This window comes from Mercenaria mercenaria, chromosome 13, assembly GCF_021730395.1.
Source record: "Mercenaria mercenaria strain notata chromosome 13, MADL_Memer_1, whole genome shotgun sequence".
NCBI classification, from domain to species: Eukaryota; Metazoa; Mollusca; class Bivalvia; order Venerida; family Veneridae; genus Mercenaria; species Mercenaria mercenaria.
The window spans coordinates 6,174,406-6,195,633 of record NC_069373.1 but is presented as its reverse complement, the minus strand read 5'-3'; the positions used below and the strand labels follow the sequence as shown (position 1 = coordinate 6,195,633).

Here is a 21,228-nt window from a genome sequence, read left to right as displayed (position 1 = left end):
GTCACAAGGTTTTTCTATTATTTGACCTACTGACCTAGTTTTTGAAGGCACGTGACCCACTTTTGAATTTGACCTAGATATCATCAAGATGAACATTCAGACCAACTTTCATACAGATCCCATGAAAAATATGGCCTCTAGAGTGGTCACAAGGTTTTTTATTATCTGACCTACTGACCTAGTTTTTGAAGGCACGTGACCCACTTTCAAACCTGACCTAGATATCATCAAGGTGAACATTCTGACCAATTTTCATGAAGATCTCATGAAATATATGGCCTCTAGAGAGGTCACAAGGTTTTTCTATTTTTAGACCTACTGACCTAGTTTTTGACCACACGTGACCCAGTTTCGAACTTGACCTAGATATCATCAAGATGAATGTTCAGACCAACTTTCATACAGATCCCATGAAAAATATGGCCTTTAGAGAGGTCACAAGGTTTTTCTATTATTTGACCTACTGACCTAGTTTTTGAAGGCATGTGACCCACTTTCGAACTTGACCTAGATATCATCAAGGTGAACGTTCTGACCAATTTTCATGAAGATCTTATGAAATATATGGCCTCTAGAGAGGTCACAAGGTTTTTCTATTTTTAGACCTACTGACCTAGTTTTTGACGGCACGTGACCCAGTTTCAAACTTGACCTAGATATCATCAAGGTGAACATTCAGATCAACTTTCATGAAGATCTTGTGAAATATATGGCCTCTAGAGAGGTCACAAGGTTTTTCTATTTTTAGACCTACTGACCTAGTTTTTGATGGCACGTGACCCAGTTTCGAACTTGACCTAGATATCATCAAGATTAACATTCTGACCAACTTTCATAAAGATCCGATGAAAAATGTGACCTCTAGAGTGGTCACAAGCAAAAGTTTACGGACGGACGCACGGACTGACTGACGGACGGACGACGGACACCGCGCGATCACAAAAGCTCACCTTGTCACTTTGTGACAGGTGAGCTAAAAACATCATACAGGGATGCTAAAGTTCAAGCTTTGTGAAGACACATGAAGTGGTTCTTGTGAAGTTGTTTAAAACATTTCTATTTTTAGCTCTTGACAGCCCCTTAAAGGGGTCAAGCAGAACCATTTTGATTTAACAATAATTAGAGAAAAGACAAGGATGCTGCTGGCCAAATTTCGCACAGATCAATCAAGCTGTTTGTGAGAAGAAGTTCTAAGTTGTTAAAATGTTTTTTCTCTATTTTTAGCTCTGGTGAGCCATCAAAAGGATCAAGCTCAACCATCTGAACAATTTTGAGAGATGTTCATTCCAGAATGCTACAGATCAAATTTGGTGTAATTCTTATCTGTAGTTTCAGAGATGTTCAAGTAAAAATGCTGACACAGGACAATGGCAAAACAGCCAACTTTACAGACAGCTCTTCCTGAACTATATTCAGATGAACTGTTTACATTCTGCATTTAATTAGAATATCAAAGAAATACAAAAGACAAAAATACACAAACTCTTAATTTTAATATACTGCTATATCACATGATTTCCAGCAATTGAACTATTATTAATACAATACAGAAAACTCAGTAACAATTATACATTAAATTCTTTCAACAGTTGATTCAACATTCAAATTCCAGTTCAAAGCTCATATTTATGTTAACATTTTTAAAGTGTTAATAATAATACCATTTACAGTCAAACTTCATTAGTTAGAACTTGAATAATTCAAACACTGTATGCTAAGCACTCTCTAGCCCTTTAATTTAATATCCTGCTTAATTTCTATAATGAACATGTCCATCTTTCAATTTGGGCAGATGATTAATACCAAAGATACTGACTGAATGGCAAACAGTGTAGATCATGATCAGACTACATGGATGTTCAGGCTGATCAAGATCTACACTATTTGCAAATGCAGAATCAATTATGTCCAGCATGTTAAGGGCTTGTTATTCATTGTAAACTAAATAGTCTAGCTTCCAACTGACTGACATGAGGACAGAAAATGACAAAGAATGAGCAAAACAATGGCATTTGAAATTATTTATAACACTGATTTCTGATTTTCAGCATTTCTAAACTTCCAAGACCTCACTAAAATATAAGAAGTCCTTGGTTTCTGTAATTAGTTTTCTCAAAGCAGCATGCCCCAATATTCATTACATTTCTTTTTTTTTAATTTGGAACAAGTAAATTGAGCAAGCACATTTGTGCAACTTGTTATTGGAAGTTACAGGTTATAATTCTAATGTAACACTAGTAACATGCTGCAAGATTAAAGCATACCTTCAAAGTGATAATAAAAAATAATCATTCTGACCAATACTCATGAAGATCAATTGAAAAATACAGCCTCTATCGCATACACAAGGTTTTTCCTTGATTTGACCTAGTGACCTAGTTTTTGACCCCGGATGACCCATTTTCGAACTCGGCCTAGATTTCAAGGTAATCATTCTGACCAATATTCATGAAGATCAATTGAAAAATACAGCCTCTATCGCATACACAAGGTTTTTCCTTGATTTGTCCTAGTGACCTAGTTTTTGACCCCGGATGACCCATTTTCGAACTCGGCCTAGATTTCAAGGTAATCATTCTGACCAATATTCATGAAGATCAATTGAAAAATACAGCCTCTATCGCATACACAAGGTTTTTCCTTGATTTGACCTAGTGACCTAGTTCTTGACCCCAGATGACCCATTTTCAAACTCGGCCTAGATTTCATCAAGGTTATCATTCTGACCAATATTAATGAAGATCAGTTGAAAAATACAGCCTCTATTGCATACACAAGGTTTTTCCTTGATTTGACCTAGTGACCTAGTTTTTGACCCCAGATGACCCTTTTTCAAACTCGACCTAGATTTCATCAAGGTAATCATTCTGACCAATATTCATGAAGATCACTTGAAAAATACAGCCTCTATTGCATACACAAGGTTTTTCCTTAATTTGACCTAGTGACCTAGTTTTTGACCCCAGATGACCCTAGATTTCTTCAAGGCAATCATTCTGACAAAATTTCATGTAGATCAGTCGAAAAATACAGCCTCTATCGCATACACAAGCTAAATGTTGACGGACGACAGATGACAGACGACGGACATCGAGCGATCAGAAAAATTGCTCAGGTGAGCTAATAATCAGAATTGTAACTGGCAATTTTCTCATGAAATCTCCTGCATGAACCAACCTGACCAATTAAATTAGAAGATCCTTTTTTGGATTCATGTACTGTGAAATTTTCGTGGGGGATTAATTTACGTGGATTTCGTGGTTTAGTCAATCCACGAACTTAAATCCCAACGAACAAGTAAAGTTCCCATTCATCATTTTTTCAAAAGTTGAAATCCACGAATTCATATCCCTACGAAATTGCTGTTTTAACCAATACCACGAAATTTCATGCCCACGAAATTAAATGATTTTACAGTATACACATCACTAGGCCAAAGGTTAGCATCTAATCAAATGGTGATTGGTTTCACTCATTGTAAAATATTTAAGCACATCCTGTTTACATCCCTAGGCCAAAGGTTAGCATCAAATATATCACAATTTTTAAAACATACTGATATACATCTACATCTTTCACTCAACTGTAGATTTCCGACTATCACTGGGTGGCACCGTCACAGAAACAGTCGTTAAAGAAATGAATATGCTACTACAAATGTTATGAGAATAAAAGCTAAAAAGACAGTGTGCTAGTTAAAATAGGACAGATGAGGTATATCAAGATATCAGAAGTCAGTAATCAATCTTATTTAAAGTGGAATTATGCACATTCACATTTTTTAAGTAAAAATCCAGCTGAAATAGTTGTGTGTAAAAAGGGTGGACGACATTATAGCTTTTAACCCAATATACCAAACTCTTCTGTTACCAGTATGAAATAATAACTTTTTAAATATGATTTTTCTTATTTTGACTGGGGCAGTCTTTTTAACAAGAGGGCCAAGATGTCCCTAGGTTGCTCACCTGAGAAACACACCATAACAGTGTAAGCTTGTTTGACCTAGTGATTTCATGGAAACAAATATTTTGGCAAATTTTCATTAAGATTGAACCAAAAATGTGCTCTTATGAATTTAAGTAAGTATTTTCTTAAATATATCCTGGTGACCTAGTTTTTGACCCAAGATGACCCATATTCAAACTTTACCTAGATTTTATCAAGGCAATCATTCTGACCAAATTTCATAAACATCAATTGAAAAATACAGTCTCTATCACATACACAAGATTTTCTATAATTTGACCTAGTGACCTAGTTTTTGACCTCAGATGACCCATATTCAAACTCGACCTAGATTTCATCAAGGCAATCATTCTGACCAAATTCCATAACAAGAGCTGTCCATAAGGCAGCCAAGCTCGACTATTCGAAATATTGTCACAGAAGCTGGAAATTATTACCCAAAATGTTAAATATCAAAAGAGTTTTAAGTTCAAAAGGGGACATATCAGAGTTATGGGACTTGATGCTATCAACTAGTTTTATAACCCCGAAGAAACATGTTAAGTTTCAATTCAATATCTGCATTAGTTTTGGGGATAGTAAGTTGCATGTAAAACTTTAACCAGAATTTTCTAAGTCCAAAAGGGGGCATAATTTGCTCAAAATACATGTTAAGAGTTATGGAACTTGACCCAGTGAGGTAGGTAATTGATCTAGAAAAAGAATAAATAAGTTCCAAATCTATATGCCTTTTAGTAATAGCTGTATGTACTTGCACGCAAAACTTTAACCAGAATTTTCTAAGTCCAAAAGGGGGCATAATTTGGCCAAAATACATGCCAGAGTTATGGGACTTGACCCAGTGAGGTAGGTAATTGATCTAGAAAAAGAAAAAATAAGTTTCAAATCTATATGCCTTTTAGTAATAGCTGTATGTACTTGCACGCAAAACTTTAACCAGAATTTCCTAAGTCCAAAAGGGGGCATAATTTGGCCAAAATACATGCCAGAGTTATGGGACTTGACCCAGTGAGGTAGGTAATTGATCTAGAAAAAGAAAAAATAAGTTTCAAATCTATATGCCTTTTAGTAATAGCTGTAAGTACTTGCACGCAAAACTTTAACCAGAATTTTCTAAGTCCAAAAGGGGGCATAATTTGGCCAAAATGAAGGTCAGAGTTATGGGACTTGGTGCTATCAACTAGTTTTATAACCCCGAAGACACATGTGAAGTTTCAATTCAATATCTGCATTAGTTTTGGAGATAGTAACTTGCATGTAAAACTTTAACCAGAATTTTCTAAGTCCAAAAGGGGGCATAATTTGCTCAAAATACATGTTAGAGTTATGGAACTTGACCCAGTGAGGTTGGTAATTGACCTAGAAAAAGAATAAATAAGTTTCAAAGCTATATGCCTTTAAATGATAGCTGTATGTACTTGCATGCAAAAACTTAACCAAGGTGTGACGCCGACGCCGACGCCGACGCCAGGGTGAGTAGAATAGCTAGACTATTCTTCGAATAGTCGAGCTAAAAATCAATTGAAAAATACAGTCTCTATCACATACACAAGATTTTTCTATAATTCGACCTAGTGACCTAGTTTTTGAACTCAATTGACCCATATTCAAATTTGACCTAGATTTCATCAAGGCAATCATTTTGACCAAATTTCATGAAAATCAATTAAAAAATACAGTCTATATCGCATACACAAGATTTTTCTATAATTTGATCTAGTGACCTAGTTTTTGACCTCAGATGACCCATTTTCGAACTCGGCCTAGATTTCATCAAGGTTATCATTCTGACCAAAATTCATGAAAATCAATTGAAAAATTCAGCCTCTATTGCATACACAAGGTTTTTCTTTGATTTGACCTAGTGACCTAGTTTCTGAACACAGATGACCCATTTTCGAGCCTGGCCTAGATTTCATCAAGGTTATCATTCTGACCAAAATTCATGAAGATCAATTGAAACATACAGCCTCTATCGCATACACAAGCTAAATGTTGACAGACAGACGACAGACAGATGCCTAACATCGAGCAATCACAAAAACTCGCCTGAGGGCCAGCTAAAAATGGGTCAAACAGCATACAGGAGTTGCTTCCCTTCAACTTCAGAAATTTCTACATATAGGTAAGGGAGATCACTGCGCAGAAGACTGAAGAAAAGAATTATTATTTTATTAGTCCGCTTTCTTTATTTCTGAAGCATCAATACTTACGCAGCATTATCATTACTTTAACATTTAAATGCAAAGCAACCAAAAATAGTTTTTATAAAACATTCACCTAAAACACACTATGTGCAGTAAGATGCGCATAATGCCACATTAAGGTAGGAGGTTAGCATTATGATATAATATACAGCTTACTTTCTTCTCTTACTTTTTTTTTAAAATCTATATTATAAATTCTTTTTCAAGATCTATAACTTATTTTTATTAATAAACAAATGTGTTTTATCCATTAATACTGAAAGATACTCGCTGAATCACTAGTACTTGTTTCTACTGATTACCGTATAAGTACTTTTTTCTGCTGGAAAGTTTTTTCTGCGTTTTCTGCGGAAGACAATAAGACCGCAGATTTAAAATCCGCAGAAAATTTTGTCCTGACATGCCGTGATACGACGATTTAAGCCGCCATTATAATCTGGTTAAGTATAAGACAATGTTCGATAGCGAAATCGGCTTCTGTCCCACATGTAGCCGAAGGCCTACGAAGCAAGTTGAAAATTTAGTAGTAACGGTAATAAAATAGAACCGTTTTATAATTGTTTTGCTGTTGAATAAACCATTGAGCAGTCAGCTGTCAGTATCAATTTTCTTAAATTATTTGACAAACTGTTAACACAATCCATTGTATCCTTTGTGTCTATTGTTAGCCGATCCGTCTGGCGATGGTTATATTTTCCGTTATTTGTATGGGACCTGAAAAAGGCGTGATTAACAAAAATTATCATACCGTTATAATGCACAGATGAGAATGTTTGCAAAATATAGATTCGGGCATTTTTCGTGTCTGTTTGGCATGACTGTATATTTAAAATGACTTTTTCCTTGCGTTTAACACTCAACATTATGTGATGATGACGGCGATGTTACATCTATTCAGTATCCGTCAAATTTTATCTTCAAACCGGAAGCCAACATAACTGTCAAAATAAAAACAAAAAACGTACCTGTCTATTTGAAATTAATGAAACAACTGGTGAATACAGAACCGCATAAATAAATCCCATCAACGTGCGAAGGAAGACACCGCAGAAATAAGGTACGCAGAAATTTAATACCACCTCATTTTTGACAAAATCGCAGATTAAGCCCGCAGAAATAAGTACTTATACGGTATTTACTGTAATTACTAATTTCAACTAAAATAAATCTTGAGGCATGTCCCTTTATGTTTTTACTTCTGGAACATTTGTTTGTTTTACGTTTCTACAGTTAGACTGTGAATACATATCCAAATCAATACATAAAACCAATGTCATATCAATATTGTTTCTACCGCTGAAATCCTTACAAGGATGCCTGCCATAACATTTATTTGTGTTGGGGTAGCTTATGAAAACAAGTTTTTCAATTCCCATTCTATTCATTTTAAGCCTCTCCAGCTGCCTCCTTTGCCTTCCTGTCAGCCTTCCTCTTTGCTTTGATCATTTCTTGGTACTGATGAATATCTACATTTTCCAGGAATTTTGTAACAACGCCATAACCAAGGGTTCGACTACCATCTCGGATTGTGAACCTGTCTCCTAATGCTAGGCCCATCTTATAGCCAAGGGTGAAGTGAACTGTAGTGTCTTCGCCTGGCATTATCATTTCTCGATCTGGTATTTCCAGACTGGCCGTTACTGAGAAACTTCGATTATACATCATCGAATTGAAATACGGCAAAAATGGCTTATCTCTTCCACCTTCTTCCTTCTTTAATAAGTAGATTTGTGCTTCAATTTTGTTATGGGGCTTATACAGACCAGGTTTTGCAAGAACCATCCCCCTTCGCAAATCCTCTTTTTTCAGTCCACGTAAAAGACAACCCATTTGATCTCCAGCCTCGCCTCTGTCGAGAAGTTGTCTGAACATTTCAATTCCTGTAATTGTAGTTTTGATTTTCTTATCAAATCCAATGACCTCTCCTTCATCACCTTTCTTTATGATACCTTGATCCAACTTCCCTGTAACAACAACACCACGACCAGTAATAACCATTACACTTTCAATAGGCAGACTGAATGGTTTATCCAAGTCTCTTGGCGGTAGTGGGATGTATTCATCAACATTTTTTAACAGTTCCTTCACCTTTTCCCTACCGATTGCAGGATCTTCATCATTCATTGCTTTCAGAGCAGAGCCAGCAATAACTGGAGTATTTTCTCCGTCAAAACCAATTTCAGTCAACAAATCGCGCACTTCCATTTCAACAAGGTCTATCATCTCAGCATCGGCTGCATCTGCTTTATTGATAAACACGACAAGTTTTTCTATGCCTATCTGTTTGGCGAGAATGAGATGTTCACGTGTCTGTGGCATTGTACCATCAGTTGCTGCAACCACCAAAATGCAACCATCCATCTGTGCAGCACCTAAAAGAGAAAACAATTTTACATTTATTTAACAGCTGCAGCCTTCTTTTAAGTATCAATATTCACTATAATAACCTGATTCAGGGCTTTTTCACAGTATAAACCCTTCATAGCAAACTACTTTTGACTTGTATCAAAACATCCTATTTTTTGCGCACTGACTAGTTGTCAATTAAAATGAATTTTCTCAATTTTAACTAATCTGAGGGCTGTAACTCCAGAAAAACAAAGAATACCCAGCTACTGTAGTTACCAAACTTGACCAAGATAAAATGCCTATAAACATTCTTGATCAGTCTGGTAAGTTTTTGACTGGAACTGCTTAATTTATATTTTAACTAGAATGTGTCTGTAGGACACAGGGTGTGCCCCCACTGGTACATTTCTCACAAATAAGGGGCAATAATTCAAATGTTTCCAGTCTTAAGGGGTATAGCCTCAACAAACATTTTATATAAAGGATTCATTATTCCAGGCCATATACTTTTGGAGCTATGCGCATCACAAACAACAAGACTTGAAGAGGGCCAAGGATGGCCCTAGGTTGCTCACCTGAGAAACACACCATAACAGTGTAAACATTTTTGACATAGTGATTTCATGGAAACAAATATTCTGACCAATTTTCATTAAAGTTGGACCAAAAATGTGGTCTCTAAAGTGTAAACAAGTATTTTCTTCAATTTGTGACCTAGTTTTTGAGCCAAGATGACCTACATTCGAACTTGACCTAGATTTGATCAAGGCAATCATTCTGACCAAATTTCATGAACCTCAATTGAAAAATTCACCTCTATCACATACAAAACGTATTTATTTGATTTGTCCTAGTGACCTAGTTTTTGACCCCAGATGACCCATATTCAAACTTGACCTTAATTTCATCAAGGCTATCATTCTGACCAAATTTCATGAAGTTCAACTGAAAAATACAGTTTCTATTGCATACAGAGGTTTTTCTTTGATTTGACCTAGTGACCTAGTTTTAGATCACAGATGACCGATATTCTAACTTGACATAGTTTTTTTTCAAGGCACTCATTCTGACTAAATTTTACTAATATCCAGTGTAAAATGCAGCCCCTATTGCATACACGAGGGTTTTCTTTGATTTGACCTAGTGACCTACTTTTTGACCCCAGATGACCGATATTCGGAACTCTAGCATTCATCAAGGTTATCATTCTGACTAAAATTCATGAAGATCAATTGAAAAATACAGCCTCTATCGCATACACAAGGTTTTTCTTTGATTTGACCTAGTGACCTAGTTTATGACCCCAGATGACCCATTTTCGAACTTGGCCTAGATTTCATCAAGGTAATCATTCTGACATAATTTCACAAAGATCAATTGAAAAATACAGCCTCTATCGCATACACAAGGTTTTTCTTTGAATTGACCTATTGACCTAGTTTTTGACCTCAGATGACCCATTTGCGAATTTGGCATAGATTTCATCAAGGTAATCATTCTGACCAAAATTCATGAAGATCAATTGAGAAATACAGCCTCTATCGCATACACAAGGTTTTTCTTTGATTTGACCTAGTTTTTGACCCCAGATGACCCAATTTCAAACTTGGCCTAGATTTCATCAGGGTCATCATTCTGACAATATTTTATGAAGATAAGTTGAACAAGAGCTGTCACTAATGGTGACATATGCCCCTGCAGCACCTTGACCTTTGACCTGGTGACCCCAGTCAGTAGGGGTCGTGTACTCAATAAGTACTATCAGCATGTGAAGTTTGAAGGTCCTGGGTGCAGTGGTTCGTGAGTAAAGTGCCTTCATGCAACAAGAGATCACAGAGTGATCTTGGCGCCCACCACTGAGCCATTTTTGATTGTTCCAAATTTCAAGACTAGCTCAAGGTCAAAATCAAGGTCAAATTTCATTTCAGTACACATCACTGTGCATGTGGTCAAAATTTGAAAGCTGTAGCTTGAGAAATGTGAAAGTAGGTCACAAGATCAAAATCAAGGTCAAAGTTCATTTCGGTATACAAAAATTTGCATGTGCATCAAATTTGAAGGCTGTAGATTGAGAAATGTGAAAGTAGGTCACTTGGTCAAAATCAAGGTCAAATTTCATTTGGAACATAAAACTATGCATGTGGTCCAAATTTGAAGGCTGCAGCTTGAGAAATGTGAAAGTAGGTACTAGATAAAAATCAATGTCAAATTTCAATTCAGAACACAAAAATATGCATGTGGTCCAAATTTGAAGCCTGTAGCTTGAGAAATGTGAAAGTAGGTCACTAGGTTAATCTCAAGATCAAAGTTCATTTCAGTAAACAAAACTATGCATGTGGTCTAAATTTGAAAGCTGTAGATTGAAAAATGTGAAAGTAGGTCACTAGGTCAAATCAAGGTCAAATTTCATTTCGGAATACAAAACTATGCATGTGATCCATATTTGAAGCCTGTACCTTCAAAAATGTGAAAGTAGGTCACTAGGTCAATGTCAAGGTCAAAGATTTTTCGGTACATTAAACTATGCATGTGGTCCAAATTTGAAGGCTGTAGCTTGAGAAATGTGACAGTAGGTCACTAGGTCAATGTCAAGGTCAAAGTTTTTGTCGGTACACAAAACTATGCCTGTGCTCCAAATCTGAAGGCTGTAGCTTGAGAAATGTGAAAGTAGGTTACTAGGTCAAAATCAAGGTCAAATTTCATTTCGGAAAACAAAACTAAGCATGTGGTCCAAATTTGAAGGCTGTAGCTTGAGAAATGTGAAAGTAGGTCACTAGGTCAAAATCAAGGTCAAATTTCATTTCGGAACACAAAACTATGCATATGGTCCAAATTTGAAGGCTGTAGCTTGAGAAATGTGAAAGTAGGTCACTAGGTCAATGTCAAAGTTTTTTCTGTACACAAAACTATGCAAGTGGTCCAAATTTGAAGTCTGTAGCTTGAGAAATGTGAAAGTAGGTCACTAGGTCAATGTCAAGGTCAAAGTTTTTTTCGGTACAAAAAACTATGCATGTGGTCCAAATTTAAAGGCTGTAGCTTCAAAAACGTGAAAGTAGGTCACTAGGTCAATGTCAAGGTTGAAGTTTTTCCCGGTGCACAAAACTATGCATGTGGTCCAAATTTGAAGGCTGTAGCTACAGAAATGTGAAAGTAGGTCACTAGGTCAAAATCAAGGTCAACTCATGTCAATGTTCATCTTGCCACTCAAAACTATACATGTGGTCCAAATTTGAATGTTGTAGGTTATTGACAAGACGATTTTAAAAGCTTTTCCCTATATAAGTCTATACGAACCATGTGACCCCCAGAGCGGGACCATATTTGACCCTAGGGGGATAATTTGAACAAACTTGGTAGAGAACCACGAGATTATGCTACTAACACTGGATAATAACTTCCATTTAAGAGAATGGGCATCTTTCGTGGTTGCCCCCCCCCCCCACCACCTGCTATAGTCAAAAATAAGGCATGCCAAATCATTGCAATGAACAAGTGTGTTTACATGTCGTTTTAATCTTTACTAAGATACCAGCTAACATAGTATTATTACAACAAGAGGGCCATGTCGGCCCATATAGCTTGCCTGATTAAATAGGTAAAAGCTTTCTTGGTAGAGGAAACCGTGTGGGTGGGGCATATTTGACTCCAGGGGCATGATCTGACCAAACTTGGTACAGGACCATGTAAGTCTATGTAAAACAAAAGCATAATGGAACAAACTTGGCAGAGGACCATTACACAATGCCACATGCCAAATATTTACGTTCTGAGCCTTGCAGTTTTAGAGGAGCTTTTTAAAGTTTTTCTTACATAAGTCTGATTCTCTATGTAAAACAAGTGAACATCGGAGTGGGACCAATTCTGACCCCAGGGGCATGATTTGGACAGATTTGGTAGAGGACCATAATGCAAGGGTACATGCCAAAAATCTAAGCTCTAGGCCTTGCCATTTTTGGAGAAGACTGTTTAAAGTTTTGCTGTCTGCATGCCACAGAATTGAATTCTTTGAACAACTTTGGTAAGGGACCATACAACTTATAAGGAACATCCAGGCCAATTTCATCAACTTCTACAGAATGGTTTCAGAGGTGTCCTTTGAAGAAAAGTGTGGATGGATAGATGATGGACAGTGAGTGATCACAATAGCTTACCCTGGTGGTCATGTTTTTAGACATATCTGAATAATTTGAATCGTTTTGGTAGAGGATCAGAAAGGGATCATTTGTGCGAAATTATTTCAATATCAGACTTGTGGTTCAGGAGATGTCATTTGAATATTTTTTCTATTTTTTGCTCTGAAAGCCTCTATGAGCAACAAAGCATAACTGTTTGAAATATCTGGAAGAAGACTACCCTAGGAACATCCATGCCAAGTTTCATTAACCTTTCACAACTGAGTTTCAGAGGAGATGATGTTTAAATGAAAGTGTGGACAGACAAACTGCAGATGGACAGATGCAGAGTGGTCACTTGTGCTCTGGTAAGCTAAAATGCAAAACTGAAATACGGAATGTGCAAAATGGAAGTTAGAATATCACAGCAAACAAATTTTAAAGTTTCAATGCATTCCCACAAATAGTTACTGGGATACCAGCTAACAGACAATCTTAATAAGTGTGAAAGTCACAACATATACATGGCTAAAAATTCCCCTTTTTGTCTTAAAACGACTAAAAATTCCCCTTCCTGAGGGTATGGGTACCTGTCCCCAAAAGTTGTCTAGTGCCCTGCTTTGTAAAAGGTTTTGATATGTAACCCATTAACTGATTAATAAAAGTGTTATAATCAATTCCCACAGGAGGATTCTGAATTTCTGAGTTATCAGCTTACAAACACTAGATGCCCACGTGCAACATGTCGAGCCTGCCAGCTGTCAAAAGGTCTAACATTTTGACCTCTTAGTATGACCATGACCTCATCAGCTTTTCGCGAATCAGTGTGCAGACGTTGCAGTTTGGTCTGTTAGGTAAGCAAATGGCGTTATGCTATAACTTAATGGACATGACTATCAGAATATAAAAATAGTGTCAGTTAAGTTATGGTAGCCAGAAGAAGGTGATTATTTGAACAAAGTTTCATGAAAAGCCTTCAAGAGGTTTAAGTTATATAGAGCAGACACAATTGTTAAGGATGGACGGAGACCATTCCTTTAGCCCAGTCCCCCCAACCACTTGTGATGAGGCAGCATTCCCACTGACATTTTGAAAAGTGGGTATATATACCCACATACAGATGATAATCAAGAGGACCATGATGGTCCTGAATCGCTCACCTATCCCCACATGACCCAGTGCTGAACTGAGTATGACATCGTTATTTCTATTATTTGACATACTGACCTAGTTTTTGAGCACATGTGACCTAGATATCATCAAGATAAAAAATTCTGACCATGAAGATCATTTGAAAAATATGGCCTCTAGAGAGGTCACAAGGTTTTTCTATTATCTGACCTAATGACCTAGTTTTTGAAGGCACGTGACCCACTTTTAAATTTGACCTAGATATCATCAAGGTGAACATTCTCACCAAATTTCATGAAGATCTCGTGAAAAATATGGCCTCTAGAGAGGTCACAAGGTTTTTCTATTTTTCGACCTACTGACCTAGTTTTTGACCGCACATGACCCAGTTATCAACCTGACCTAGATATCATCAAGCTAAACATTCTCACCAATTTTCATGAAGATCCATTGAAAAATATGGCCTCTAGAGAGGTCACAAGGTTTTTCTATTATTTGACCTAATGACCTAGTTTTTGAAGGCACGTGAGCCACTTTTAAATTTGACTTAGATATCATCAAGGTGAACATTCTCACCAATTTTCATAAAGATCTCGTGAAAAATATGGCCTCTAGAGAGGTCACAAGGTTTTTCTATTTTTCGACCTACTGACCTAGTTTTTGACCGCACATGACCCAGTTATGAACCTGACCTAGATATCATCAAGCTGAACATTCTCACCAATTTTCATGAAGATCCATTGAGAAATATGGCCTCTAGAGAGGTCACAAGGTTTTTCTATTTTTAGACCTACTGACCTAGTTTTTGACCCCACGTGACCCAGTTTCGAACCTGACCTAGATATCATCAAGGTGAACATTCTGACCAATATTCATGAAGATCTCATGTAAAATATGGCCTCTAGAGAGGTCACAAGGTTTTTCTATTTTTAGATCTACTGACCTAGTTTTTAACCCCACGTGACCCAGTTTTGAACTTGACCTAGATATCATCAAGCTGAACATTCTGACCAATTTTCATGAAGATCCATTGAGAAATATGGCCTCTAGAGAGGTCACAAGGTTTTTCTATTTTTAGACCGACTGACCTAGTTTTTGAACCTACATGACCCAGTATCGAACTTGACCTAGATATCATCAAGGTGAACATTCTGACCAACATTCATGAAGATCTCATGAAAAATATGGCCTCTAGAGAGGTGACAAGGTTTTTCTATTTTTAGATCTACTGACCTAGTTTTTACCCCCACGTGACCCAGTTTCAAACTTGACCTAGATATCATCAAGCTGAACATTCTGACCAATTTTCATGAAGATCCATTGAGAAATATGGCCTCTAGAGAGGTCACAAGGTTTTTCTATTTTTAGACCTAATGACCTAGTTTTTGACCCCACGTGACCCAGTTTCGAATTTGACCTAGATATCATCAAGGTGAACATTCTGACCAATATTCTTGAAGATCTCATGAAAAATATGGCCTCTAGAGAGGTCACAAGGTTTTTCTATTTTTAGACCTACTGACCTAGTTTTTGACCCCACGTGACCCAGTTTCGAACTTGACCTAGATATCATCAAGGTGAACATTCTGACCAATTTTCATGAAGATCTTGTGAAATATATGGCCTCTAGAGAGGTCACAAGGTTTTTCTATTTTTAGACCTACTGACCTAGTTTTTGATGGCACGTGACCCAGTTTCGAACTTGACCTAGATATCATCAAGGTGAACATTCTGACCAACTTTCATAAAGTTCTCATGAAAAATGTGACCTCTAGAGTGGTCACAAGCAAAAGTTTACGGACGGACGGACGAACGCACGGACGGACGACGGACGCCGCGCGATCACAAAAGCTCACCTTGTCACTTTGTGACAGGTGAGCTAAAAAGTTGGGTACAAACCATACAAATTGAAAACAAGAGGACCATGATGGTCCTGAATCGCTCACCTCTTCCCACATGACCCAGTTTTGAGTATGACGTCGTTTTTACTATTATTTGACATAGTGACCTAGTTTTTGAGCTCATGTGACCCAGTTTTGAACTTGACCTAGATATTATCAAGATAAAAATTCAGACCAATTTTCATGAAGATCCATTGAAAAATATGGTCTCAAGAGAGGTCACAAGGTTTTTCTATTATCTGACCTATTGACCTAGTTTTCGAAGGTACGTGACCCTGTTTTGAACTTTATCTAGATATCATCAAGGTGAACATTCTCACTAATTTTCATGAAGATCTCATGAAAAATATGGCCGCTCGAGAGGTCACAAGGTTTTTCTATTTTTATACCTACTGGCCTAGTTTTTGACCGCATGTGACCCAGTTTCAAAATTGACCTAGATATCATCAAGGTGAACATTCAGATGAATTTTCATGAAGATCCATTGAAAAATATGGCCTCTAGAGAGGTCAAAAGATTTTAATAATTTTAGACCTACTGACCTAGTTTTTGTCCGCAGTTGACCCAGTTTCAAACTTGACCTAGATATCATCAAGATGAACATTCAGACCAACTTTCATACAGATCCCATCAAAAGTATGGCCTCTAGAAAGGTCACAAGGTTTTTTTATTCTTTGACCTACTGACCTAGTTTTTTAAGGCACGTGACCCAGTTTCGAACCTGACCTAGATATCATCAAGGTGAACATTCTGACCAATTTTTATGGAGATCCATTCACAAGTATGGCCTCTAGAGAGGTCACAATGTTTTTCTATTTTTAGACCTACTGACCTAGTTTTTGATCGCACATGACCCTGTTTCGAACTTGACCTAGATATCATCAAGATGAACATTCAGACCAATTTTCATACAAATCCCATGAAAAATATGGCCTTTAGAGAGGTCACAAGGTTTTTCTATTATTTGACCTACTGACCTAGTTTTTGATGGCACGTGACCCACTTTCGAACTTGATCTAGATATCATCAAGATGAACATTCAGACCAACTTTCATACAGATCCCATGAAAAATATGGCCTCTAGAGAGGTCACAAGGTTTTTCTATTATTTGACCTACTGACCTAGTTTTTGAAGGCACATGACCCACTTTCGAACTTGATCTAGATATCATCAAGGTGAACATTCTGACCAATTTTCATGAAGATCTCATGAAATATATGGCCTCTAGAGAGGTCACAAGGTTTTTCTATTTTTAGACCTACTGACCTAGTTTTTGACCGCACGTGACCCAGTTTCGAATCTGACCTAGATATCATCAAGATAAACATTCAGACCAACTTTCATACAGATCCCATGAAAAATATGTCCTTTAGAGAGGTCACAAGGTTTTTCTATTATCTGCCCTACTGACCTAGTTTTTGATGGCACGTGACCCAGTTTCGAACTTGACCTAGATATCATCAAGGTGAACGTTCTGACCAATTTTCATGAAGATCTTGTGAAATATATGGCCTCTAGTAAGGTCACAATGTTTTTCTATTTTTAGACCTACTGACCTAGTTTTTGAAGGCACGTGACCCAGTTTCGAACTAGACCTAGATATCATCAAGGTGAACATTCTGACCAATTTCCATGAAGATCTTAGGAAATATATGGCCTCTAGAGAGGTCACAAGGTTTTTCTATTTTTAGACCTACTGACCTAGTTTTTGACGGCACGTGACCCAGTTTCGAACTTGACCTAGATATCAACAAGATGAACATTCTGACCAATTTTCATGAAGATGTTATGAAATATATGGCCTCTAGAGAGGTCACAAGGTTTTTCTATTTTTAGACCTACTGACCTAGTTTTTGACGGCACGTGACCCAGTTTCGAACTTGACCTAGATATCATCAAGATGAACATTCTGACCAACTTTCATAAAGATCCCATGAAAAATGTGACCTCTAGAGTGGTCACAAGCAAAAGTTTACGGACGGACGCACGGACACACGGACGCACGCACGGACGGACGACGGACACCGCGCGATCACAAAAGCTCACCTTGTCACTTTGTGACAGGTGAGCTAAAAATGTTCCAAATGAAACAAAATTATAAAGAAGTATATGGGAAGTAACACTTTTATTCAGCCTGTGTAAATGACAGTTGAGAGACTTCTAGTAGAAAAATAGAAATTTATGAACATCATTTCTAACTCAATATAACACCCCCCCCCACACACACCCAGCAAGCTTGTGAAGCAATTTGAAAATCTGGTTATAATTTTCTTGTTTCAATATGGATAAAACTATTGATTCAATTTCTTAGATACATCACTTTTCCGTGCAAAGAGTTTTTCTGTATTCCATAATTCTGAAAAAAAAAAACCATTTTCAAAAATTCAAGCAGACGCTGATAAGTATCACCCGCCGAGTTTTTATAAAAATTTTTTGCTGCTATATCTTGCTGCAGGGCACTAGACAACTTTTGGGGACAGGTACCCATACCCTCAGGAAGGGGAATTTTTCGACAATTTAAGACGAAAAGGGGAAGTTTAAGCCATGTATATGTAACTACTTTTCACACTTATTAATACTGTTATCAATCATTCCTAACTGATGTGACTATATTGCAACAGTAATCTTCCTTAGAGGCACTATTATAATGTTAAAAGAAAGAGTTCATATCTATTTGTGTCAAACAACCTATCATCAGGGAAATTTTCTTCTGAGAAAGGGGAAAAAAAACATATTATTTTAGGAGGGGAATGGTACCCATATTCGTCCCCAAAAATGGCCAAACGAGTTCCCTGTGCTGCAACATTATAGAAACAAAAAAAATGATATAAAATAAAAACTCAGCGGGTAATACTTATTTAACAAATTGCCCGATGAAAGTCAGTCCGCAACCGGTCATTTTGTAAATACACTGACGAGATAAAGAAGCGCCTCATTCAAACTCGGTATACAATTTTTCGTTAACCGTGATTCAAAATTAGAAAAGAACAATTCCATTCACAAATTAGATGCTTTACAAGAATTTATGGTCAATAAGAAATCATTTCATTGTCGCATTATGCTTAAATCTTGAATTTTAATAGCCCGGTCGGAGAAATTGCATTAGAAAAATCAGTAGCGCGCGTGGCCACCTCTGCTAGCAACCACAGCAGCAAGGCGACGCCTCATAGAGCCGCACCAGTTGCGTAACAGATACCGTGGGATTCTGGCCCACTCCTGGTGCAGCGCTGCTACCAGTTCCCGGACGTTTGCTGGCTGGGGTTGACGTTGGCGTAACCGCTGTCCGAGATAATCCCACGCGTGTTCAATCGGATTGAAGTCCGGTGAACACGCCGGCCAAGGTAAAACATTAATGTTTCTAGCCTGTAGAAAGTCCCTGGTGATGCGTGCAACGTGAGGTCGCGCGTTGTCGTGCTGATAGACTAATCCTTGACGTTGACGGAATAAAGGGACAACTACATGACGTAATATCTGGTCGATGTAACGCCTGGCTGTGAGATTACCTTGGTAAACGACGAGTTGGGACTTAAACCTATGGTTGATTGCTGCCCACACCATTACTCCACCTACACCGTAACGATTGTGCTCCAAAACGCAATTGTTTGCGTAGCGTTCATGGCGTCGTCTATAGACACGGATACGTCCGTCGGCGTTCCACAAGTTGAAACGCGACTCGTCACTGAACACTACGTTCTGCCAACGCTGGCCGCGATGGCTGCGGGCCCAGATAAGACGTTGTTGACGGTGGCGTAACGTTAGAATTAGACCGCGGTAGGGCCTACGACAGGTAATTCCGCGTTCTCTGAGTCGATTTCTCACTGTATGTCGACTAATTGGACGTCCACGGTTACCTACAACTATACGTGACGTAGATTGCGCTGTCACAAATCTGTCACGTAAATGACGTTGACGTATATAATTATCCTGTCGTATTGACGTTACACGCGGTCTACCTGAACGTGGTCTATCGATAGACGTTCCCGTGTCTCTAACACGTCGAATAAGACGCACAATTGTCGAACGAGAGACGTTAAAACGTCTAGCAACTTGTTCCTGCGTTCCCCCACATTCAAGCATAGCCAAAACCTGAGCCCTCTCTTCAGAATTCAGCCTCGGCATTACGAAAACTAATGTTTTTTTCAGAGAATAGCTGAAAATATGGTTGTGTGTCGTATTACACATGTACATGTGCAAAAATCGTTCAATCAAACCACATGGTTTACATGCACGGACTGCACGAGGAAATCATGACCAGGTACATGAAGTGAACAAATGGCTGAATGAAATCGCGGGAGTTTTTGTTCACCGTGTTTGTCGGTCAGAGTACATGTAGATTTACTACATTTCACAACAATTAAAAGCGTTAGGAAAAAAATAACGCCAAATTTCAATGAGGCGTTTCTTTATCTCGTCAGTATATTAATAAACATGCAGCTTACGAGTCTTTCTTTCACAATGGAGACCAAATAATTGTGTAGTAAGATGCCAGCTGACCGCTTAATTATTCAACAACTTGTTGAAAAAACGTCCAAATCGTTGTTTTTGCACTCGCACATGTCAACAATTATCTGAAAGTGTCAAAGATGTAACTGCGTCTTTGATTGGCTGAATACTATCGCGTCTAGTTTTACAATTTATTTGATTCGCTGTCACAGTTCTCGCGAAAATCTCGCAAGTACCTGGACTCTTGGAGTAGGCGGAGCTTAAATTATGCCACTGGCATAGATATTTAACTCATCATGACATGTAGCAAATTGTCAACAGTGTGTATTGCGGTAATTTGTGTGTACGGATCAAAAATAATGTCTGGTTACTTGAATTTCGGCTCTTTATCGACGAACAATGTATTTTCTGTCAGATTTTATATGCGTGCATTGTACCCGTGGAATTTTAAAACTGGCGTGCAAGTGACTTTTTATGCGTGAATTACGCGGATTTTTGCGTGAATGGGAATGCTGATGAGGGATTAAAAAATCTTAAAAGATACCCTCAGCTACCAAAAATCAATGATATGATGGCTAAATCTGTTAGAAACAGTACAGCAACAGCAATCTTAACTTCATCAGAAGAAGATAAATAAGGGGCAATAACATAAAATGCACCTGTGATCATGTTTTTTATGTAATCATGATGTCCGGGGCAGTCAACATGACCATAGTGTCGCTTCTCGGTTTCATAGTTAATAACTGCAGCATTGATGGTGATTCCTCTGGCTTTCTCATCAGGAGCTCTATCGATCTCGTCGTACTTCATATACTTTGCCATTTTGTCGTCTGCGAGCACACGGGTGATTGCCGCAGTCAAGGTCGTTTTTCCGTGATCGACATGTCCAATCGTCCCGATGTTCAAATGCGGTTTATCGCGTTTGAATGTCCCTTTAGACGCGCTAGGTGGTCCAGGCTTTTGAAATATTGAAGCTGACATGCATATTTGACGACGACATACATATTTGTAAATGTCGTGGCTCAACTTGATTGAAAATGCGGAATTATTTGTCGCAATTAGTTTACGAAACACATGGGCGGCCATTTTCCTTGGCACATGTAACCGGTGTGATGATA

General features: G+C 37.8%; 1 protein-coding gene across 1 annotated transcript; it reads right to left on the bottom strand.

Moving 5' to 3' along the window:
- Positions 1-1,474: 1,474 nt before the first annotated feature.
- On the bottom strand, positions 1,475-21,228 carry LOC123530027 (elongation factor Tu-like). Its single transcript, XM_045310711.2, has 2 exons — positions 20,770-21,228; positions 1,475-8,545 (listed from the first exon to the last, which is right to left on the bottom strand). Exons 1-2 carry the CDS (start codon positions 21,194-21,196, stop codon positions 7,560-7,562), a joined length of 1,413 nt encoding a protein of 470 aa, XP_045166646.2. The 5' UTR covers positions 21,197-21,228; the 3' UTR covers positions 1,475-7,559.